The following is a 25176-nucleotide window of genomic DNA, read 5'->3' on the forward strand; positions in this document are numbered from 1 at the left end:
CGGCACCTCCACATCATGACTTTACAAAGGGGAGAAGTGTTGGTTAGACTTTGAATGCGATCTACAAAAGATTGGACCTTAAATAAAGGGGAAGTGATAGTGGTAGTGTCTCTGGACTAGTAATTCAGGAAACCAGTTAATTCTCTGTGTTTGAGAGCCCACCATTGCAGATGATGAAATTTGAACTCAAATAAGTACTGGAATTAAAAGTCTAATATTGACCAGATAACCATTGTCATAAAATCCATTTATTTCACTTATTTTCTCTCAGGAAGGAAATATGCCAACTTTACCTGGTCAGGTCAACATGTGATTCCAGTCCGCCCACAATGTGGTTGACTCTTAATGTCCCTCTGAAACAATCTAGAGAACTACTTTATTGTATCAAACAGTTAAAAAGTCTCAGGAAAAAAGAAATTAACTGGATGGACCACCTGATATCAACTTCAGTGCTTGAAATGACAATGGCAAACTCAGTTTTGTTGACCTTGCATAGTCCATCCTACTAACATCTGAGGACAGTGCCAAACTTGGGAGAGCTGGCACACAGTCAAGTAATAGCATGGCATAGTCATACTCATTGATTGTACCTCAAAGATAATGTCCCTGACACCACCATCACCATCCCTGGGTATGTCTTGTCCCACTGGCAGGACAGGCCTGCAGAGGTGGCAGCACAGTGAATAATATATGGGAGGAGTTACCCTGGGAGTCCTCAATATCGACTTTGGATCTCTCAAAGTCTTATGGCATCAGGTCAAAAATGAGTAAGGAAACCTCCCTCAGCTGATGAATCTGAAATGCACAAGCCATGACTGTGTTGGAATACTTCCCACTTACTTGGTTGAGTGCATATCCAACAACACATATGAAGCTTGACACTATGCAAGACAAATCAGTTCACTTGATTGGCACCAAATCCACAAACTTTCACACCTTGCATCACTGAAGCATAGTGGGTAGCAGTATATACCATCTACATGAGCACTGCAAAAGCTCCCCAAGGCTTCTTTGGCAGCATCTTCCAAATCAACGATCATTACCATCTAGAATGACAAGGACAGCAGACACATGGGAAGATCACCACCTGCAATTTTCTCTCAAAGACACGCAGCATTCTGAGTCAGAAATATGTTGCTGTTTCTTCACTGTCATTGGGTCAAAATCCTGGAACCGCCTCCCTTACATCATTCTACATCTACCTACATCAAATAGACTGCAGGGGTTGAAGAAGGCAGCTCACCACCACCTTCTCAAAGGCAACTAGGGACAGGCAATAAATACTGGCCAGCGCGTGATGCTCATATCCTCTGAATGAATGAAAAAAAAGCATTTAAAACACTTATTGTAACAGGGAAAAATGTATTCATTGTATATGTAATTGTACACTTTATGTAGCTGTCTGCCCACAAAATGAAGATATACTTATGACCTAAAATATATTCTCATTCTTATATTAAAAGAAGACTTGCATATAGCACTTTTCTCAGGATGTCCAAAGCATCCAATGAAATATTTTTGCAGTGTAGTCACCATTGTCAATGTAAGAAACATAGCAGAAAATGTGTTGCTGGAAAAGCGCAGCAGGTCAGGCAGCATCCAAGGAACAGGAGAATCGACGTTTCGGGCATAAGCCCTTCTTCAGGAATGAACATAGCAGTCAACTTTCACACAGTAAGTTCCCACAAACAGCTATGTGATGGTAGCCTGATAATGTGTTTTAGTGAAGATGACTTGAGGATACATTTTAACAACGTTAGCATTCAACTATTTTATTTTACTTTCTTATGCAGTTTGACCCTCTGTTTTAATTCAATAATTTCACACACAATGCAGGTCAGGACAACAGAATGCAATGTTTGATATTGGTAAATGAATTGTCACATCCCAGAAACATTGCCTGTCACCCATACCCATTTTTGTGGGCATCACCTGTATTTATGACATTAGGCATCATGCACATTTCAATGTTAAAACTGCAAGTGTATACTGAGATTGAATAGTGACTTGGGATTTGGCAAAGCAGTGAATATTTTCATTTTCTTGAGTATTTTAAGTGCCCAATAGGTTTCACCTTAGCAGGTTGTTCATTGTTCTGTCAGGAATCCCCTTCCATGTTTCTAATTCCTTATGTGGAGGTGCTGGTGTTGGATTGGGTGGAAAAAGCTAAAAATCACACAACACCAGGTTATCATCCAACAGGTCCAACCTGGTGTTGTGTGATTTTTAACTTTGTCTAATTCCATTGTAATTCCCCTTGCCACTTCAACGTTTTCTCTCTGGAAGACATTATCTGATTACTGCTATATGCTTTCATAAACACAGAACGTTCCCTGTCATGTTGTCAAAATAGACATTTTTCGTTGTGTGTGCCTTGACAAAGTACACCAACAATCAAAAGGGAACATCAAAAGGCACCAGCCTCACTAAGTAACACATCAACTGTAAGAACATCATAATTGCCATCTGCATCTCTCTCTCAATATAAAACAGATCTTGAATGGGTCTTATACAACTGCCAGGAAGCTCCATCAGTATAAGCCATGAAGTGACTTGTTCCCCTGCTGACCTTGGCAATGACCTGAATATCTCTGCCATCTAAATATCTAAACAGTTTCCAAACAGTGACGTTCTCTCTCTAAGCTTTCCTTTGCTTTACTGGGGCATGAAAAGAAAGACTTTCATTTATACACAGCCTACATGATCACTGGATAGCTCAAAACACTTTACAGCCATTAAAGTATTTTTGAAATGTAGTCATTATATAAGAGAAACAACAGCCAATTTTCACACAGCAAGATCCCACAGACTGCAACCCATAACCTGCTCTTACTAATGATGGCTGGGGGATAAATACTGACCAGAACACCATCTATTCTTCCTCTATTCTTCTTCCTCCCTGTAGTCGCCTGGTCATTTCCATTTGATAATTTTCACTTCAGAGCAATAGATGTTTACAATTCAGAAAAAGTCAGAGAAAGTTAAGTTCACTTTTTGCCCTTTATTTTAAAATGGAATCACTGCAAGTTATGTTGAGTGCACAATAATGCATCAAAATGGAGTATGTAATATTTTCAATTCGTCGAGATGATCAGGCCACATGGATTTCCAAGTATGTCTTGTTGTTACAGGGAATATGAACAGACAACTTACATTTATATTACATCTTAATGTTCTGAGGTTCTTCAAAGACGCAGTATAAGAGAATATGACACAGCCAATGAAGGAGATATAAGGTCAGATGAGCAAAAGCTTATTCAAGACGAGTGGGTTTGAAGATGGAAAGAAAAAACAAACAGAAAGGCATAAGGAGGACACTCCAGAGTGTGGAGCCTCGATACGCTGAAGGTATTCCACCAACAGTGGAATGATTAAGGTCAGGGATAGTCAAAAGGCTGAATTTAGTGAACACAGCTATGTCAAAGGATTGTGGGAGGCAACATAATCAAACACCCCTCCCACCCTGGTTATAATCGCTTCCAGTCTTCCATCATGCAGAAAAAACAAAAGTTTAAACACACGAGACAACACATACAAAAACAGCTTCTTCCCAACTATTGTCCTGATTTGGAGGAGCCAGTGTTGGACTGGGGTGCACAAAGTTAAAAGCCACACAACACCAGGTTATAGGTCAGACATCCACCTGATGAAGGAGCAGCGCTCTGAAAGCTAGTGCTTCCAAATAAACCTGTTGGACTATAATAGAACAGTACAGCACAGAACAGGCCCTTCAGCCCACCATGTTGTGCCGACCATTGATCCTCATGTAAGGTAAACCTAATGTATCAACCCTCACATTTCTGTGACCATATGCATGTCCAGCAGTCTCTTAAATATACCCATGACCTTGCTTCCACAATTGCTGCTGGCAACGCATTCCATGCTCTCACAACTCTCTCCGTAAAGAACCCACCTCTGACATCCCCTCTATACTTTCCGCCAAACAGCTTAAAACTATGACCCCTTGTGTTAACAATTTCTGTCCTGGGAAAAGGTTTCTGGCTACCAACTCTATCTATGCCTCTCATTATCTTGTACACCTCAATTAAGTCCCCTCTCTTCCTTCTTTTTTCCAATGAAAAAAGTCTGAGCTCAGTCAACCTCTCTTTATAAGATAAGACCTCCATTCCAGGCAGCATCCTGGTAAACCTCCTCTGAACCCTCTCCAAAGCATTCACATCTTTCCTATAATAGAGTGACCAGAACTGGACACAGTATTCCAAGTGCTGCAACAAGATGTCACGGCTCTTAAACTCAATCCCCCTGTTAATGAAAGCCAAAACACCATATGCCTTCTTAACAAACCTGTCCACTTGGGTGGCAATTTTAAGGGATCTATGTACCTGTACACCAAGATCCCTCTGTTCCTCCACACTGACAAGAATCCTGTCTTTAATCCTGTCCTTCCAAAATGCATCACTTCGCATTTATCCAGGTTGAACTCCATCTGCCACCTCTCAGCCCATCTCTGCATCCTGTCAATGTCATGCTGCAGCCTACAATAGTCCTCTATACTGTCAACGACACCTCCAACCTTTGTGTCATCTGCAAACTTGCTAACCCATCCTTCAATCTCCTCATCCAAGTCATTAATAAAAATTACAAAGAGTAGAGGCCCAAGAACAGAGCCCTGTGGAACACCACTCACCACTGACTTCCAGGCAGAATACTTTCCTTCCACTATCACTCGTTGGCTACTGTCGACCAGCCAATTCTGTATCCAGACAGCTAAATTTCCCTGTATCCTATTCCTCCTGACCTTCTGAATGAGCTTACCATGGGGGACCTTATCAAATGTCTTGCTGAAGTCCATATACACCACATCCACTGCTTGACTCTCATCAACTTGTCTAGTAACATCCTCAAAGAACTCGATAAGATTTGTGAGGCATGACCTGCCCCTCACAAAGCCGTGCTGACTGCATTTAATCAAGCCATGCTTTTCAGATGTTCATAAATCCTATCCCTCAGAATCCTTTCTAACACCTTGCAGATGACAGACGTGAGACTGACTGGTTTGTAATTGCTGGGGATTTCCCTATTTCCTTTCTTGAAGAGAGGAATTACATTTGCCTCCCTCCAGTCCTCAGGCACGACACCGGTGGAGAGCGAGGATGCAAAGATCTTCGCAAGCAGCGAAGCAATCACATTTCTCGCTTCCAAAGGCAGCCGAGGACAAATCTGGTCGGGCCCTGGCGACTTGTCATGAAGTCATAGAGATGTACAGCATGGAAACAGACCTTTCGGCCCAACCCATCCATGCCAACCAGATATCCCAACCTAATCTAGTCCCACCTACCAGCACCCAGCCCATATCCCTCCAAACCCTTCCTATTCATATACCCATCCAAATGCCTCTTAAATGTTGCAATTGTACCAGCCTCCACCACATCCTTTGACAGCTCATTCCATACACATACCACCCTCTGCGTGAAAACGTTGCCCCTTAAGTCTCTTTTATATCTTTCCCCTCTCACCCTAAACATATGCCCTCTAGTTCTGGACTCCCTGACCCCAGGGAAAAGACTTTGTCTATTTATCCTATCCATGACTCTCATAATTTTGTAAACCTCTATAAGGTCACCCCTCAGCCTCTGACACTCCAGGGAAAACAGCCCCAGCCCATTTAGCCTCTCCCTGTAGCTCAGATCCTCCAACCCTGGCAACATCCTTGTAAATCTTTTCTGAACCCTTTCAAGTTTCACAACATCTTTCCCATAGGAAGGAGACCAGAATTGCACACAATATTCCAACAATGGCCTAACCAATGTCCTGTACAGCCGCAACAATACCTCCCAACTCCTGTACTCAATACTCTGACCAATAAAGGAAAGCATACCAAACGCCTTCTTTGCAATCCTATCTACCTGCGACTCCACTTTCAAGGAGCTATGAACGTGCACTCCAAGGTCTCTTTGTTCAGCAACACTCCCTAGGACCTTATCATTAAGTGTATAAGTCCTGCTAAGATTTGCTTTCCCAAAATGCAGCACCTCGCATTTATCTGAATTAAACTCCATCTGCCACTTCTCAGCCCATTGGCCTATCTGATCCAGATCCTGTTGTAATCTGAGGTAACTCTCTTCGCTGTCCACTACACCTCCAATTTTGGTGTCATCTGCAAACTTATTAACTGTACCTCTTATGCTCGCATCCAAATCATTTATGTAAATGAAAAAAAAGGTAGAGGGCCCAGCACCGATCCTTGTGGCACTCCATTGGTCACAGGCCTCCAGTCTGAAAAACAACCCTCCACCACCACCCTCTGTCTTCTATCTTTGAGCTAATTGTGTATCCAAGTGGCTAATTCTCCCTGTATTCCATGAGATCTAATCATGCTAATCAGTCTTCCATGGGGAACCTTGTCGAATGCCTTACTGAAGTCTATTTGGATCACATCTACTGCTCTGCCCTCATCAATCTTCTTTGTTACTTCTTCAAAAACTCAATCAAGTTTGTGAGACATGATTTCTTAATGTTTGTCAAAATTTTCAGCACATCAGCTTCCTCAATCTCTATCCGTTCTAGCATGCTTACCTGTTCCTCAATGGTTTCATTCACTACAAGGTCCTTTTCTTTAGTAAAGACAGAAGCAAAAAACTCATTTAGGGCTTCCCCTACCTCCTCAGACTCTATACACAAGTTCCCTATGCTATCCCTAATCGGCCCTACTCTTTCTTTGATCATTCTCTTATTCCTCACATACGTGTAAAATGCATTTGAATTCTCCCTAATCCTTCCTGCCAAGCCTTTTTCGTGCTCCCTCCTGGCTCTCCTCAGACCATTTTTGAGCTCCTTCCTCGCATGCCTGTAATCCTCTAGAGCTGAGCAAGACCCTTGCTTACTCCACCTTACGTAAGCTGCCTTCTTTCTTTTGACGAGAAGCGCCTCCGCTCTCGTCATCCAAGGTTCCTTTATCTTACCCCTTCTTCCCTGTCTCAGAGGAACACATTTATGCATCACTCGCAACAAGTGTTCCTTAAACAGTCTCCACATGTCTATAGTGCCCTTTCCCAGTCCCAGTCCATGCTTCCCAACTCATGCCTGATAGCATCATAGTTTCCTTTTCCCCAATTAAATATTCTCCCATTGTGCCAGCTTCTCTCCTTCTCCATAGCTATGTAGAATGTGAGGCAGTTGTGGTCACTATCACCAATAATCTGATATTGAGTGATTTTTAACTTCCTGACTGTTGTTAAATTTCTGAATGGACCTCTCACGTTTTAAATTTAATGTTGATCTAGCTCTTTGAGTACCTTCTATGCTGTTGTAACATTGTATTGTTTGCTCTAATACTCTAATGCACTTTGTATGGTATGATCTGCCTGTACTGCACACAAGCAAAACTTTTCATGGAATCAGATCAGATCAAAAGAACGGTCAAGACTCTGGAAGTATTTGAAAACAGGGATGAGAATCTTAGAGTCAAGATGCTTTTTGACCTGGATATAATAGTGAGTTGGTGACATTGTGATAACTGGACTAGTAATCCAGAGGGAAAAAATAAGCCAAGGAACTACAGATGCTGAAACTCAGAAAGAAAAACAGAAATTGCTGGAGAAACTCAGCAAATTTGCAGCATCTGTGGAGAGAAAGCAGAATGTTATGAGTGTGTCCCTTCTTCAGAACTGAAATCCAGAGATCCAGCCACAATTGAACTGAGACACGAGTTCAAATCCACCACATCAGTTGGGGTAATTTAAATTAATGACCAATTCTGGACTTGAGATCACTATTAAACTGTTGTAATAATGTCATTCAAAGAGGAAAATCTGCTGTTCTTACCCTGCCTGACCTACAGCAATGACACTGATTCTCAATCCCCCTCTGAAATGGTTTAGCAAGCCACTCATTTCAAGGGCAATTGGGAATGGGCAGCAAATACTGCCCTCTCTAGTGACACTCACATCCCATGAAAAAGAATTTAACAAAAATTTACTGCAGGTGCTGGAGATTTGAATTAAAATCAGAAAGCGCTGGAGAAACTGTGGAAGTGAAAATGTCAGTGTAGATCCGGGAGCAGAGGGTGAGAGGTGAACAGGACTGAGAATGATTTGTGAATTCAGAATATTTAACTAACCATCTGCATGTGCTCTTACAGTGTTATCTTATTAACTTTATACAGTCCCCTTCCAATCCAAATGACGTATTCAGTCAATTGTTCACTTTAATGGCTGCTTTACAATCCTTTGACCTGGATACAATTTCCCACGCTGTCCCTCCAATTAGTTCCAATAATCAATGTTTTAGTGTTAAAAAATGAATTCATAGCTGCAGGCCCATGCAGAAAGAAGCATTGTTCATTTTTAAAATGCAATGCCCAGCCCTTGAATCATGAGTGTATAACGATGGGGAGCGATTTACAATAAAGCTGATTAGCGATGTGATAAACCCCACTGTAATGCAGAGCAAAACACAGGACGGGGACAGGGTCACGCAACTCGCTTTCATCTCAGGCCGAAGTGGCTCCAATCTGTAAATGGACCCTCTCAATGTTTTTCTCTCGCTGGGTGGATATGCATGAGCAGCCCTTCAAAAGTCCAGTCTATCACTTCTGCACATCTAAGGGATCCATTCGAGCGAAACATCGAAACCCAAGAGTGGCACTGAATAATTTGACAATTGCAAAGGCAAATGTAACACTGCCGGTTTAAACAGAAATGGAGATTACAAGGAAAATTTCCATTGTCTTGCTAAACTAATTACTATCTGTCATTTGGGTCATGAACGGCCTACATTAGCAGAATAATGGCTTTCGATCTGTCTGGGGTAGTGTGGGCAGTTAATAAGCATTGGGAGGTTGTATATAAGGAGACAGCACACACACACACACACACACACAGAGCTGTCACTTGTATGCGGAGACATGAAGTTCCCATTCCTGCTCGCACTGCTTTCCATCTCAGTGGTCCGAGCCAATCCAACAGGCAAGTGGCCCTGGCGTGTTTTACAAAGCAAACCCGGCCCCCCAGCCAGCTTCAGGGAGGTAGCTGCCTTCATCAAGCGCCTGGAGGCACGCAACATCAGCCTGAGCCTGCCCACGCACATGCTCAGCCTGTACCGCAGTTACAGCTCGGGCAATTACAGCGGCCTTTCGGCCCACGAACGGCCCGTGTTACCGGAGGCGGATACCGTAAGGAGCCTGGTGGCAAAAAGTAAAGTAACTTCCTGTTCTATTATTCACCCCTCCTCCTGCTCCTCTTCACTGGGTCTACGTTTTGGGTTTCGGTTTGTCGTTTTGATGTGGCCGCTGACTTCCCTCAAATCTCTTTCTCTCTCTCCCAGACACAGCCAGTCTAGGACAATCCACATTCACGGTTTTGATGTCTTTGAACCGGGGGGATTGCTCAGAAGATCAAGGCGTGTTTCAGGATCTGGGCTGGAATGTCTGTCTCTTCCCAGAACCTATTGTAGGTTTAACCCAGGGACTGACATTACCCAATCCACATTCAGATGTACAGAGACTGGCTTCTCCTTTCCTTTGATTTACAGCGCATTAAGTTGTTTAATTAACAAAAATGTTTCTTTTTCGGTTTAACATGTACAGTTTGGAAATGAAAGCTTACCTTTAATATAGACACTCTACAGGACATCCCAAAGTATTCAAGAGACAATGAAATGCTGTATGATGTGTAGCCCATAGGTATTGTGTTAATAAGATTGCAAGATGTTTTAAATTTTCAAAAGTTATTCAGTGGCACCTGGGTATTGCTGGCAAAGCCAATGTTTGTTATCTGCTGCAGATTGCCCTTGGCTTGCTAGGCAGTTTCTTTTCAGGGAAGATTTAGATTAGATTCCTTACAGTAGTGTGGAAGCAGGCCCTTTGGCCCAACAAGTCCACACCGACCCACCGAAAAGTATTCCACCCAGACGCATTTCCTTCTGACTAATACACCTATCATTATCGGCAATTCAGCATGGCCAATTCACCTACCCTACATATCATTGGATTGTGGGAGGAAACCAGAGCACCCAAAGGAAATCCACGCCGACACAGAGAGAAATGTGCAAACTCCACACAGTCGCCCGAGGCTGGAATCGAACCCTGGTCCCTAGCGCTGTGAGACAGCAGTGCTAACCACTGAGCCACTCTTTTTTTTCTAACAACAAAGTAGGAGGTTGAATGGAAAATGGAAAAATGCTTCATTGCTGGTCTAATAGTTGGAAGTAAGAAAAACGGGCCACTCAGTTTGGGAATGGTTTCTCACTGTAAGAGTTTCCCTGCATCATTATGGCGATGAGCTGCTGTGTTGCCAACAATGAGGAATGTTGTTCATTTATGGAACCTCCTCAGAAGATATTTCCTCTCACTGCTGCGTATTTCACCAAGTAGGTTGGTGGCTGGGTTATGTGGTAAAAACAATGACTGCAGATGCTGGAAACCAGATTCTGGATTAGTGGTGCTGGAAGAGCACAGCAGTTCAGGCAGCATCCAAGGAGCTTCGAAATCGACGTTTCGGGCAAAAGCCCTTCATCAGGAATAAAGGCAGTGAGCCTGGAGCGTGGAGTATGTGTCTATAGTAAAGGCAGCTGGTTTCTGGAAAGTTAAAAATCCCACAACACCAGGTTATAGTCCAACAGGTTTAATTGGAAGCACTAGCTTTCGGAGCACTGCTCCTTTATCAGGTAGTTGTGATGAAGGAGCTGATGAAGGTTGATGTGACTGATGAAGGAGTGGTGCTCCGAAAGCTAGTGCTTCCAATTAGACCTGTTGGACTATAGCTTGGTGTTGTGTGATTTTTAACTTTGTACACCCCAGTCCAACACCGGCATCTCCAAATCATGGTTTCTGGAAAATGTAGGAAGCCCCTTTTGGGCTATGGGATGTTGTTGGAGGAAGAGGAGGGGGAATCTAAGGTGGAATTCCTCACATCAGTGCAGAACTGATGGTCAGTACATGTCAATGGGCTACACATCACTGATGGTCAGTAGCTGTCAACGGAATCATAAATTAAATGGCCTGTCTGCTCTTTCAAGCTGACGTCCTATTTCCAATGACTTTTTTAAAAAACATAATTGTCATGAGGCTTGACAGGTGGTGATAGAGATGTGCAGCTCGGAAACAGACCCTTCGGTTCAATTTGTCCATGCTGACCAGATATCCTAACCTAATCCAATCCCATTTGCCAGCATTTGGCCCATATTCCTCTTAAACCCGTCCTATTACATACCCATCCAGATGCCTTTTAAATATTGTAGTTGTACTCACCTCCACCATTTCCTCTGGCAGCTCATTCCATATACACACCACCTTCTGCAAGAAAAAGTTGCCTCTTAGGTGCTCTTTAAATCTTCCCCCTCTCACCTTAAACCTATGCCCTCTAGTTCCGGACTCCCCCATCCCAGGATTAAAACCTTGGTTATTCATCATATCCGTGCCCCTCATGATTTTATAAACCACTATAAGGTCATCCCTCAGCCTCCAACCCTCCAGGGAAAACAGCCCCAGCCTATTCAGCCTCTCCCTATAGCTCAAACCCTCCAACTCTGGCAACATCCTTGTAAATCTTTTCTGAACCTTTTCAGAAAAGGGACAAGCCATTTGGGACTGTGATGGAGAGGAATTTCTTCTCCAGAGGGTGGTGAAACTTTATTTGCCCCAGAAGGGCTGTGGAAGTTTGGTTAAGTATGTTTAATACAGAGATTGATACATTCCTAGATACTAAGGCCACCAAGGGATATGGGATTGTGCAGGAAAATGGCAGCCATCTGCTGAATGGCTGAATAGCCTACTCCCACTCCTGGTTCCAAATTTCTGTGGTGTATCAGCAGTTCTTGTTGATAGTTCCATGGAGTTACCTGCTGTACCACACTGCCTTGGTAATACCTACTGTTTCAACCTCTGCCTCTTCTTGCCTTCCTCCCCAATAGATGCTGACTTCTACTGGGTTTCCACAGGTGCTGGGATCTCCCTCGCTATTCTTAACAACGTGTGTTAGCAAACTATTGAGCCATTAAGGGCATCACATCTAGTCCTATCTCATTGACTGTCCACAGATCCCAGAGTCATTGGGTGATGATTAAGAATGGGGACCCTGATTGATACTTGCTCCTCCATAGCCTGGGACTAACTAGACAACTGGTTACCCTTACTGTGGCTTAAGAGGAGACCAGCTGACACAGCTGTCTTGGCATTGAAAACAGGAACACTCTGTTTAGTTTGGCTCAGGATATCTAGTCGCTGAACTGTCATAGATGCTTCCATCCTCTGTGTTAAATGGATCCAAGCCAAGCAATGAAGTATGAAACGAGACACAATTCTTTTCCTTGCAAGTAAGTTATTCAAAGGATGCAGCCTTCCTGATCTCTGTCCCTGCTGCTGCCCTCTGTGCCTGTTTTCTTACTCATTAGCTCATCAGTTAACAAAACTAAAATTAACAAGTTAACCACCTTTTAAAAGGGAAGTTCCTTTTTATACTCCGTTGAGTAAAAATAAGCAAATTAACAAATTGACAACTCCTTAAAGGGGCAAGTTCTATTTTTATATGAGCTCAAAGACAATCAATCAGTTGTTTTTCTGGTGACCATTAATCATAAATATATAATCCACCCGACTGGAATGTGCTGCATGGACTGAGTTGAATTTTATTGCACTTTCTGTCATTCGAAGTCAAAACATTTTATAATGTATTTTCACAAATTTTAGGAATGTTTTGAAAACCTATGTATTTAACAGGGCATTAATCCTGATTAATTGCTGCTGTTTACTTATCGCTAGGTTTCCATCACAACGGAAGCCGTTGGATTGTTACCTTTGACATGTCCATGCTTGCGGCCAACGAGAAGCTTCAGTTTGCCGAGTTGAGGATCAGTGTACCTGCCTTTGCAGAGTCCTGCTCTCTCCTGGAGCTCCACCACCAGTCAGAGTACCCATGTGGACCTGCTACCTGCCAGGACCAGCTCTTCTTGGGCTCCTTCCCTCCAGCCTCCGTGCTGGAGGATGCTGAGGGCTGCGCCATTTACAATGTCACCAACATCCTGAGGCACTGGATCAACCGCAGCAAGCCAAGTGGCAAGGGCAGGCTCACTGGACTCCAGTGGCCAGACAGCCCAATCTGCAGAAGCAAGAGGTCCCTCCCCTCCATCAGAAATGAGGGCAAGGCAGAGACCAAGGAGACGGCGCTGCTGCTGGTGTTTTCCCAGAGACCTGAGCAGAGTTGCTCGGAGAGTTCCTCACTGCTGAAAGATGCCAACAGCTCCAAACATGTGCGGAAGCCCCGTAAGAGAAAGGGATGCCGGCTGAAGCCAAAGGGCCATGTGGCATGCCAACGAAAGAGGACTCGTGGCAGAGGCCGTGGGAAGGGTAGGGCTGAACGCAGCGGAACCCGTATTCAACGTCGTCCCCGGCACCACAGTAAGAGCAACAAACTGACCCGATGCCGGAGAATCGATTTTCAGGTCAAATTTGATAAGATTGGCTGGGGTGCCTGGGTTATCTTTCCAAAGACGTACAATGCTTTCCGCTGTGAAGGAGAATGCCCATCGCCATCTGGGGAGAATGTCAAACCCTCCAACCATGCTTACATGCAGGTAATGTTACCTCCTGTGTTAGTTGCCCATCTCTTCCCTTTTAACGCTGCATTCAATGTTGCATTTAACTGCATGAGATTTTTCACCTTGCTCAAGCTGCATCTGAAAAACACAGCATTACGTTTTGGTACAACAAACACGGGTAGGGCTTATACAATTAATAGTAGGGCCTTGAGTAGTGTGGTAGAACAGAGGGACCTAGGGGTGCAGGTACATAATTCTTTGAAGTTTGCAACACATATAGACAGGTTGGTTAAAAAGGCATTTAGCACACTTGCCTTCATTGCTCAGACCTATGAGTATAGGGAGTTGGGAAGTCATGGTGAGGTTGTACAGGACATTGGTGAGGCCACTTCTGGAATATTGTGTCCAGTTCTGGTCACCCAGTTCATAGAATCCCTACAGGTCAAGTCCACACTAATCCTCCAGACAGTATCCCACCCAGACCCACTCACCCATCACTGTAACCTTACATTTCCCACGGCTTGCACATCTTTGGACTGTGGGAGGAAATCAGAGCACCCGGAGGAAACCCACACAGACACAGGGAGAATATGCAAACTCCACACAGACAGTCACCCAAGACTGGAATCAAACCTGGTCCCTGGCGCTGTGAGGCAGCAGTGCTAACCACTGCACCACCATGATGCCCCTGTATTAGGAAGGATATTATTAAGGTGGAGAGGATTCAGAAGAGATTCACCAAGATGTTGTCAGGTTTGAGTTCTAAAGAAAGGCTGGATAGGCTGGGACTTTTTACACTGGAGCGTGTGAGGTTGAGAGATGACCTTATAGATGTTTATAAAATAATGAGGGGTATAAATAAAGTTAATCGTAGCCTAGGGGGCACATTTTTAAGTTGAAAAAGATTTTAAAAAGACATGAGGGACAAAGAGGGTGGTTCGCATGTCCATGAGTGTGCATCATTTAAAATACATTTGCATAAGTACATGGATAGGAAAGGTTTGGAGGCATATGGGCCAGGAGCAGGCAAGTTGGAGTGGTTTAGTTTGAAATTATGGTCAGCATGGACTGGTTGGACCAAACGGTTTGTTTCCCTGTTGTATGACTCTATAGTGCAGTGATTCGCTGCTCCTTGGATGCTGCCTGAACTGCTGTGCTCTTCCAGCACCACTAATCCAGAATCTGGTTTCCAGCATCTGCGGTCATTGTTTTTACCTCTATAGTGCAGTGTCCATATTATGAAAAGGGCATGCAGGTATTGGAGAAGGTGCGAATACACGTACAATCATAATACTAGAATTGAGGTTTGGACCAGGAAAGACTGAACAGGCTGTGGCTATTTTCTGTAGAAAAGGTAAGGCTGAGGGATGACTTAGCAAGAGAGCTTTAAGGTGATACAGAGAAAATGTGTCCAATTGTTAGGGAGTTCAGCCAAACTACCATCAAAAAGCGACAATTCCGAACAAATAAAAAATTACGAGGATGTGAAACTTCCCACCACATGGAACAGTTGAGGTAAATAATATTGCTGCATTAAGGAGAAACTATATAAGAACACGTGGGAAAAGGGAATGGAAAGTTATGTTGATGGCTTTGTGTTTGGGAAATCATGTCTCGCAAACTTGATTGAGTTTTTTGAAGAAGTAACAAAGAAGATTGATGAGGGCAGAGCAGTAGATGTGATCTATATGGACTTCAGTAAGGCGTTCAACAAGGTTTCCCATGGGATACTGATTAGCAAGGTTAGATCTCATGGAATACAGGGAGAACTAGACATTTGGATACAGAACTGGCTCAAAGGTAGAAGGCAGAGAGTGGTGCTGGAGGATTGTTTTTCAGACTGGAGGTCTGTGACCAGTGGAGTGCCACAAGGATCGGTGCGGGGTCCTCTACTTTTTGTCATTTACATAAATGATTTGGATGCGAGCATAAGAGGAACAGTTAGTAAGTTTGCAGATGACACCAAAATTGGAGGTGTAATGGACAGCGAAGAGGGTTACCTCAAATTACAACTGGATCTGGACCAGATGGGCCAATGGGCTGAGAAGTGGCCGATGGAGTTTAATTCAGATAAATGCGAGGTGCTGCATTTTGGGAAAGCAAATCTTAGCAGGACTTATACACTTAATGGTAAGGTCCTAGGGAGTGTTGCTGAACAAAGAGACCTTGGAGTGCAGGTTCATAGCTCCTTGAAAGTGGAGTCGCAGATAGATAGGATAGTGAAGAAGGCATTTGGTATGCTTTCCTTTATTGGACAGAGTATTGAGTACAGGAGTTGGGAGGTCATGTTGCGGCTGTACAGGACACAGGATCTGTGAGGGAGTGTGTGTGTGTGTGGGTGTGGGAGAGTGTGTGGGTGTGGGAGAGTGTGTGGGTGTGGGAGAGTGTGTGGGTGTGGGAGAGTGTGTGTGGGAGTGTGTGTGTGTGTGTGGGAGAGTGTGTGTGAGGGAGAGTACAGGCTGTACAGGTTAGGCCACTGTTGCAATATTACGTGCGAATCTGGTCTCCTTCCTATCGGAAAGATGTTGTGAAACTTGAAAGGGTTCAGAACAGATTTACAAGGATGTTGCCAGGGTTGGAGGATCTGAGCTATAGGGAGAGGCTGAACAGGCTGGGGCTATTTTCCCTGGAGCCTTGGAGGCTGAGGGGTGACCTTATAGAGGTTTACAAAATTATGAGGGTCATGGATAGGATGAATAGGCAAAGTCTTTTCCCTGAGGTCGGGGAGTCCAGAACTAGAGGGCATAGGTTTAGGGTGAGAGGGGAAAGATATAAAAGAGACCTAAGGGGCAACCTTTCATGCAGAGGGTGGTACGTGTATGGAATGAGCTGCCAGAGGAAGTGGTGGAGGCTGGTACAATTGCAACATTTAAGAGCATCTGGATGGGTATATGAATAGGAAGGGTTTGGAGGGATATGGGCCGGGTGCTGGCAGGTGGGACTAGATTGGGTTGGGATATCTGTTTGACATGGACGGGTTGGACCGAAGGGTCTGTTTCCATGCTGTACATCTCTATGACTCTAAGTTATGTTGCTAATGTTGGATGGGAAGATCCTCATATGGAGAAAATTAGTTGAACAGACGGTTTCTGTGCTGTAAGTACTCTTTATTAATGCATGAAGCTGTTAGAATGATAGGATCATGCAGCACAGAAAAGGCCATTTGGCCCATCATGCCTATGGAAGGTTTTGGAAATCAATCCTTATTCCAGACCACATTCTTTTCCCACTGCCACATTTTTGCCTTTCAGTAGTATTCATGTAATTCCCATTTGGAAGTGAAAATCTCTGATTCACCAAGGTCCTCAGATAGCATCTGGTGCCTGGGAACACCTCCACTTGCAAGTATCCTTCAAAGCCACGTGACTGAGAAGTATATTGTTGTTCCTTCAGAGATGCTGGGTCAAAATCCTGGAACTTCCTCCTAATAGCACTGTGGGTGTCCCTACACTCCAAGGACTGCAGTGATTGATGAAGATAGCTTAAGGGTGAGACAGGGATGAGCAATAAATGATGGCCTGGCCAGCAATGCCACACCACAGCTAATACTGAAAAGTTACTATTGAACTGTATTAGGCAGAGGTGACTGGGGGCAGATGTTCCAAGTAAAGGGAAGGCTGGAAAATGGGAAGCCATTAAAAATTAGATAGTGAGAGTCCAGAGGCTTTGAGGATGAAAGACAATGCTGGTAGGTGTAGGGAATGCTCGATGACTAGAGAAATTGAGGTTTTAGTCAAGAAAATGCAGGAAGCATATGTTAAGTATAGACAGCAGAGATCGAGCGAATCCTTAGAGTATAAAGGCAGTGGGAGTATATTTAAGAGGGAAATCAGGAGGGCAAAAAGGGGACATGAGATAGCTTTGGCAAATAGAGAGAATCCAAAGGGATTTTATAAATACATTAAGGACAAAAGGGTAACTAGGGAGAGAACAGGGCCCCTCAAAGATCTGCAAGGCAGTCATTGTGTGGAACTGCAGGAGATGGGGGAGATACTAAACGAGTATTCTGCATCAGTGTTTACTGTGGAGAAGGACATGTAAGATATAGAATGTGGGGAAACAGATGGTGACATCTTGAAAAATGTCCAGATTACAGAGGAGGAAGTGCTGGTAAAACACATAAAGTGGATAAATCCCTAGGACCTGATCAGGTGTACCCTAGAACTCTGTGGAAAGCTAGAGAAGTGATTGCTGGGCCCTTGCTGAGATATTTGGGTCATCAAAGTCACAGGTGAGGTGCTGGAAGATTGGAGGTTGGCTATCATGGTACCAGTATTTAAGCAAGTGGCAAGGAAACTATAGACCAGTGAGCCTGACCTCGGTGGTGGGCAAGTTGTTGGAGGGAATCCTGAGGGACAGGATGTACATGTATTTGGAAAGGCAAGGACTAATTAGGGATAGTCAACATGGCTCTGTGCATGAGAAATCATGTCTCACAACTTGATTGAGTTTTTTGAAGAAATAGCAAGGAGAATTGATGTGGGCAGAGCGGTGGATATGATAATATGGACTTCAGTAAAGCGGTCGACAAGGTTCCTCATGGTAGACTGGTTAGCAAGGTTAGATCACATGGAATACACGGAGAACTAGTCATTTGGATACAGAACTTGGCTCGAAGGTAGAAGACAGAGGGTAGTGGTAGGGGGTTGCTTTTCAGATTTGAGGCCTGTGACCAGTGGCATGCCACAAGGATTGGTGCTGGGTCTGCTGCTTTTCATCATTTATATAAATGATTTGGATGTAAGCATAAGAGGTATAGTTAGTAAGTTTGCAGATGACACCATAATTGGAGATGTATGTGGAAAACGAGAAAGGTTACTTGGGTGTACAACAGGATCTTGATCAGATGGGCAAATGGGCCAAGGAATGGTGGATGGAGTTTAGATAAATGTGAGGTACTGCATTTTGGAAAGGTAAATCAGGGCAGGACTTATACACTTAATGGTAAGGTCCTGGGGAATGTTGCTGAACAAAGAGACCTTGGAGTGTGGGTTCATAGTTCCTTGAAAATGGAGTCACGTAGATAAGAATGTGAAGAAGACGTTTGGTATGCTTTCCTTTTATTGGTCAGAGCACTGAGTATAGAAGTTGGGAGGTCATGTTGTGGCTGGACAGGACATTGGTTCGGCCACTTTTGCAACATTGTGTGCGATTCTGATCTCCCTCCTATCAGAAGGATGTTGTGAAACTTGAAAGGGATCAGAAAAGATTTACAAGTATGTTGAATAATTTGCGATGTAGGGAGAGACCGAATAGTTTGGGACTGTTTTCCTTGCAGCATCGGGAGGCCGATGACCTTATTGAGGTTTATAAAGTCATGAGGGCATGGATAGGGTAAGTAGACAAGGTCTTTTCCCTGGGATGGGGGGAGTCCAAAACTAGAGGGCATAGGTTTATAGTGAGAGGGGAAAGATTTAAAAGGGACGTAAGGGGCAACGTTTTCACACAGGTGGTGGTACATGTATGGAGGCTAATACAACATTTAAAAGGCACCTGAATGGGTATATGAATAGGAAGAGTTTAGACAAATATGGGCCAAGTATTGGCAAATGGGACTAGATTAATTTAGGATATCTGGTGCGCATGGATGAGTTGGATTGAAGGGTCTGTTTCTATGCTGTACATCTCTATGACTCTTTGACTCTAATCGGCTTCCACCACCCCCTCAATTTGTGCATTTTGACACAAGTCCCAAATTCTAGCTGCTTCTTGCACCCCACTGGCCCCACATGTTGAATCGGCATTGATACAGTCCAGGTACATATTAGTATTCTGCATGCTTGTGTACCTCTCTCTGTTTTCACTTAGATTGACCATACCTAAATTCAATATTTTTAAGGTCTGGCACTATTTCTGTTTTTGTTGTTGAAGATGAAATTAGGCAGGTTGACAAAAGCTGTGTCAGAGTTGGGTCTTAAAAGTTGTATAAAAGGATGAAAGAGTTGGAGAGATGTAGAACTTTAGATAAAGGATGATAGAGCTGTGGGCCCAGGCAGCTGAAGACGTGACTACCAATGACAGAGAATTTAAAATCCGGAATATTTTAATGATCAAATTTCAACTCACACAGATACCTCAGTGGTTTGAGGGTCTGGAGGGAATTACATAGATAGGGAGGGTTAAGCCATGCACAATTTTTGAAAGTCAAGAAAATCTCAATCGTGAGCCCATACAGATCACTGGGGTGAACATATTATAGATGTTGCATACAGGAGGAGGACATTCTATTCATTACACCTTGTGCTGGACCAGCTCTTTAACTACAGCTTTCCACTGTAATCCTATTTTACCTCCCGTTCCCACATCTTTTTACATTCTGCACTATGAATATTTATTCAATTTTCTTTTAAATGTGATACCAGATATAAGACATTTGGATTTTATTTTGAACAGTAACACTACACAAGGTTGAGGCAAATGGCAGGAAAGTAGGGCAGCACGGTGGCACAGTGGTTAGCACTGCTGCCTCACAGCGCCAGAGACCCGGGTACAATTCCCTCAGGCGACTGACTTGTGTGGAGTTTGCACGTTCTCCCCGTGTCTGCGTGGGTTTCCTCCGGGTGCTCCGGTTTCCTCCCACAGTCCAAAGATGTGCAGGTCAGGTGAAATGGCCATGTTAAATTGCCCGTTGTGTTAGGTAAGGGGTAAATGTAGGGGTATGGGGGGGTTATGCTTCGGCGGGTTGGTGTGGACTTGTTGGGCCGAAGGGCCTGTTTCCACACTGTAATGTAATGTAAAAAAATGTAAACTAAGTTATAAAGTTGATTCAGGGTGTCAGTGCAGGCATGATGGGCTGAACGGCCTCCTGCATTGTAATGATTCTGTAAAATTGCCCTTTCATCTTTCAGATTTGAGCTGTAAGGTAATTCATCAGATGAATGGTTTCCTTTCTTGTCTTGGTAAAGATTCCTTATGAACTGAATTTGTCTATCAATGCTCAGTTGTTAATGGAAACAGACATGGTGAAATTGCTCATACCAATTGATTCTAACTTGTAACCTTGAGTAGACTGGATTGCTTGTTTCGTGACAATTTCATATGGCTGTAGGCAGATGTTGTGAATAGTTTGCTCTTCTGGGCTTGGGGCTTTGCTACTGAGGACCACTATTGGTAAAAGTAGCATCACTATATTTAACCACGGCTGAGCTGTGATGACCTCCAAAGTCAAGTACACTCCCCAGGACCCATTGGTCTGGTTCATACCTACAAAATGGCAACTGCTATGTTGAATTGCACCTTTAGGAAAGCAAACATACACAGCAAACTCTGTAAAAGTACAACTCTGTTAAGTAAATGACCTTTCGGTAATAATAGTGGAAACAGAATTTTAAAGCAATTGCACCAATTGTCTTATTCTATTTTCAGAGTCTGCTCAAATTCCATCGTCCCACACTAGTGCCTGCCCCTTGCTGTGTTCCCATCAAAATGAGTCCTATGAGTATGCTGTACAAGGAAAACGGTGAGGTGGTGTTGCGTCATCACGAGAACATGGTGGTACAAGAGTGTGGCTGCCGCTGATGAAACCTGCTTTCATTTCACCCCTGTTAAGAAATCAGCAAGGGCAGTGATGTACGATTGAGCGGCTGGGTCTCTGCTGTGATGCCTCGTCCAGTCAAACTGCCAAATAGCCAAGTCTGAGTTTGGAGTGGTGTGAAGGTTAAAGACTGGAATAAATTTCTGTTGAAAGTACCAGTATGTGGACAGGTTTGGATTGAACTGTGGGGATTCCAGCAGTCAAGTAATACTATTCCGCAGGAAGGAGACCATACCTCCATCAAATGTAAGGTGTGGGACAAGAAGAAAGGGGATGGAACAGGCAGAAAAATGTACAATTGTGTGATACTGTAAATGATCAAAAATGAAAATGATATGAGTTTTTGAGCTCTTGGTTAACATGCCTGTACAACTGGCAATAAAGCGCTTATCAATTGTACTGATGTTTGCAGTGTTCCCTTAAGTTTAGTCCATGCAATTTTCTTTGTTATCAAAGAAACAGACATGGTGTATTCTTTGTTATCACTGTGAGTAAAGCAAGGGGGACAACTTATTCATAAAAATTTCAAGTTTACTTGTGTTCTGTTAAATTAGCAATAGTTAGTCCTAGTGCTCTCTTGTGTTCCTGGAGATGCAAGAAGGAAGGAATCTTATCAGGTCACTACTATGATAATTATCTATCCACCAAGCCCTCCGTTTCTTCCTCTCACACTGATCCAACTAGTACTCCTCCACTGAAACTCTTATTCGACTGGCTTAACTGGTCCTCACCCTCAACAACCTCTCCTTCCAATCCTCCCACTTCTTCCAGACCAAAGGGGTAGCCACGGGCATCCGTATGGGCCCCAGCTATGCCTGCCTTTTCGTCAGGTACATGGAACAGTCCATCTTCCGCAGGTACAACGGCACCATTCCCCGCTTTTTTCTCCAGTATATCGATGACTGTATCGGCGCCACATCATTCTCCCACGAGGAGGTTGAACAGTTCATCAACTTCACCAATACCTTCCACCCCAACCTGATGTTCACCCGGACCATCTCAGACACCTCTCTGCCCTTCCTGAATCTCTCCATCTCCATTTCCGGTGACCAAATCAACACAGACATTCACAACAAACCCACCGACTCCCACAGCTACCTGGACTAGACCTCCTCCCATCCTACCTCCTGTAAAAACGCTATCCCTTCTTCCCAATTCCTCTGCCTGCACTGCATCTGTTCCCAGGAGAACCAATTCCACCACATCTTCAAAGTGGCCTCCATCTTCAAAGACCACAATTTCCCCTTCCATGTAGTTAGTGATGTCCTCCAGTGCATCTCCTGCACTTCCCACACCTTTGCCCTTGAACTCCACCCCTCCAAGCGCAATAAGGACAGAACCCCCTGGTCCTCACCTTCCACCCCACCAACCTCCAGATACACTGCATCATCCTCCACCATTTCTGCAATCTACAAACAGACCCCAGCACCAGAGATATATTTTCTTCCCCAACCCCAATGCTTTTCGGAGAAACCATTCCCTCCGCAACTCCCTTGTCAGGTCCATGCCCCCCATCTACCTACCCTCCTCCCCTCCCTGCAACTTCCCCTTCCATCACAGCAAGTGCAAAACCTGCACACACACCTTCCCCCTCACCTCCATCTGGGGCACCAAAGGATCCTTCCACATTTGACAGAAATTTACCTGTATTTCCACACATATCATCTGCTGCATCCATTGCACCTGATGTGGTTTCCTCTATATTGGGGAGACAGGACGCCCACTTGCGGATTGTTTCAGGAAACACCTGGGACACCCGCACCAACCAACCCCACTGTCCTGTAGCTGAACAGTTTAAACTCCTCCCTCCCCCCCCCCCCCCCCCCCCACCACTCCACCAAGGGCATGCAGGTCCTGGGCCTCGTCCATCGCCAAACCCTAACCACCTGATGCCTGGAGGAAGAATGCCTCTTCTGTCTTGGGACACTTCAACCACTTGGGATCAATGTAGATTTCACCAGTTTCCCCATTTCCCCTCCTCCCCCCAATCTTATCCCAGTCTCAACCTCCCAACTTGGCACCGCCCTCTTGAATGATCCTACCTGTCTATCTTCCTTCCCACCTATCTGCTCAACCCTCCAACCCATTGTCATGTTCTATGTTTGAAAATAGTGTGGTTAGATGGGTTTCAGACTGGTTTCATAGGATAGTGCAACATCAAGGGCTGAAGGGCCTGTACTGCGCTGTAAGGTTCTATGTTCTATCACTTTCACTCCCCACCTATTGCATTCCCAGCTACCTTCCCCCAGCCCCACATCCCTCCCATTCATCTCTCAGCCCTCTAGGCCCACAAGCCTCATTCCTGATGAAGGGCTTATGCCCAAAACATCCACTCTCCTGCTCCACAGATGCTGCCTTCTGGCTGTGCTTTTCCAGCATCACACTCTTCAACTCTGATCTCCAGCATCTGCAGTCCTCACTTTCTCCTACTAGGATAATTGCATAGCAAGCCTCTGTGAGCTAATGTTTATCTGTGATTCCTCCCAAAGTTGAAAAGAGGGTTTGCCATTGTACCGCTGAACAAGTTTTCTTACAATGGCATAGGATACATTTGTGCCTGTAAAGTGGAAAATATAAGTGTTACCTTCAATTTTAAGGCACTTTGCTCTATAGCAACTTGCATGTGTCATGAAACTTAACATCATGAGATACTCAGAAAATGCTATTTTGGAATTGGCATCTATATTGAGTGGAAAAGTTGAAAAAGTCACGTAGAAAATCTAGAGATTAACTTGCTCTTTGGAAGTTAAAAACATTGTTTTCATTGGCAAGAAATTGTTTTTTCTTCTAAAATGAACAGCCAATACTGGTTGCCTCAGAATCATGTCCTCCATGTCTAAGCTTATGTCCTTCTTCTCTAAGTTAATAATTGCATTTCAGTAGTCAACATCTCTGAACAGCACAGTTGCCAGAGTGCTTGATATCTGATTGAGTACTGAAATCTCTTTCCGTAACAGGTGACATACTGCAAAAGATGGCAATTATGAGGGCCACTGCAGAAATAGATTAAAAAGGTAAATACATCTGCAAGCGCTGTGCAGTGCAAAACCAGAAATATGGCCTCCCAATTTGCCATAATTTGTAGTCAGCAACTTCAATAGGATAATGGTAGACGATCTTACCCAGGATGCACTGTGGGAAAGAATACGGCCTATTCAAAATGGTGGGCCCATGGTTTATGTCATTGAGGTGGGGCATGGTGCGTAGGAAATATGGGGTGCGGTTATGACCCGCACGTCATTGGGCGGAGCTTCCAGTGTTGCCAACTTTCCAGGATTGACCTTGAGATTAGTATGGACGCATCATTTATATGTACTTCAAATATTTTAGTACATTAAAAAAACCATTTAAAATGTTAAAAAAGTGGATGTTTTATTGAATAGGCCGCTTATAGATTTTTGCAATGAAACCTCCAAGAAAAATGTCCAACCAGAATTAACAAATCCCAGAATCAGCAAATACTAGGAAGGTCACACTGCAAAACGGGAAAGCCTCAGAAATTCCAGAAACCACAAATCCCAGAACTGATAAATCCAAGTATTTGGCAACTCCAGAATCAGCCAATCCCAGACTTTTTTTTATTTAATCACGGGATGACAGCATCACTGGATAGCCAACATTTCATAGAATCCCTAAAGTGTGGAAACAGGCCATTCGGCCCACCAAGTCCACACCAATTCTCCAAAGACCATCTCACCGAGACTTACCCTCTTTCCACCCCATCCCTGCAAGCCTGCATTTGCCATAGCTAATCCACCTAACCTACACATCCCTGGACACTGAGCAATTTAGCATGGACAATCCACCTAACCATCACATCTTTAGACCGTGGGAGGAAACTGGAGCATCTGGAAGAACTCACAGACACGGGGGGAATGTGCCAACTTCACACAGACACTTGCCCTAGGCTGGAATTGAACCCAGGTCCCTGGCACTGTGAGGCAGCGCTGCTAACCATGACCTACCATGCCACCCTCTCTCATTTATTGGCCATCCCTTATTGTCCAGAGGGCAGTTAAGAGTCAACCACATTACTGTAGGTCTGGAGTCAGACAGAGGCCACACCGTGTGAGGATGGGAGTTTTCTTCCTATAAGACCGTGAGTGAACCATGTGCGATTTTCCCTAACAAACGGGAATGGATTCATG

The 25176-nt window shown here is 44.1% G+C and overlaps 1 protein-coding gene across 1 annotated transcript; it reads left to right on the forward strand.

Moving 5' to 3' along the window:
• Nucleotides 1-8866: 8866 nt before the first annotated feature.
• Nucleotides 8867-21421, forward strand: LOC122541701 (nodal-like). The gene is made up of 3 exons (XM_043678590.2): nt 8867-9155; nt 12719-13530; nt 20860-21421. The coding sequence occupies exons 1-3, from the start codon at nt 8867-8869 to the stop codon at nt 21010-21012; spliced, it is 1254 nt and encodes a 417-aa protein (XP_043534525.1). The 3' UTR covers nt 21013-21421.
• Nucleotides 21422-25176: the final 3755 nt, after the last annotated feature.

This window comes from Chiloscyllium plagiosum, unplaced genomic scaffold, assembly GCF_037043375.1.
Source record: "Chiloscyllium plagiosum isolate Xiang-an unplaced genomic scaffold, Cpla_swu_hap1 HiC_scaffold_43, whole genome shotgun sequence".
In the NCBI taxonomy this organism is placed as follows: Eukaryota; Metazoa; Chordata; class Chondrichthyes; order Orectolobiformes; family Hemiscylliidae; genus Chiloscyllium; species Chiloscyllium plagiosum.

Coding starts and splice junctions, on each gene's coding strand:
- LOC122541701 (XM_043678590.2), top strand. CDS start 8,867: ATGAAGTTCCCATTCCTGCTCGCACTGCTTTCCATCTCAGTGGTCCGA. Junction 9,156..12,718: donor AAGGAGCCTGGTGGCAAAAA/GTAAAGTAACTT, acceptor ACTTATCGCTAG/GTTTCCATCACAACGGAAGC. Junction 13,531..20,859: donor CCAACCATGCTTACATGCAG/GTAATGTTACCT, acceptor TTCTATTTTCAG/AGTCTGCTCAAATTCCATCG.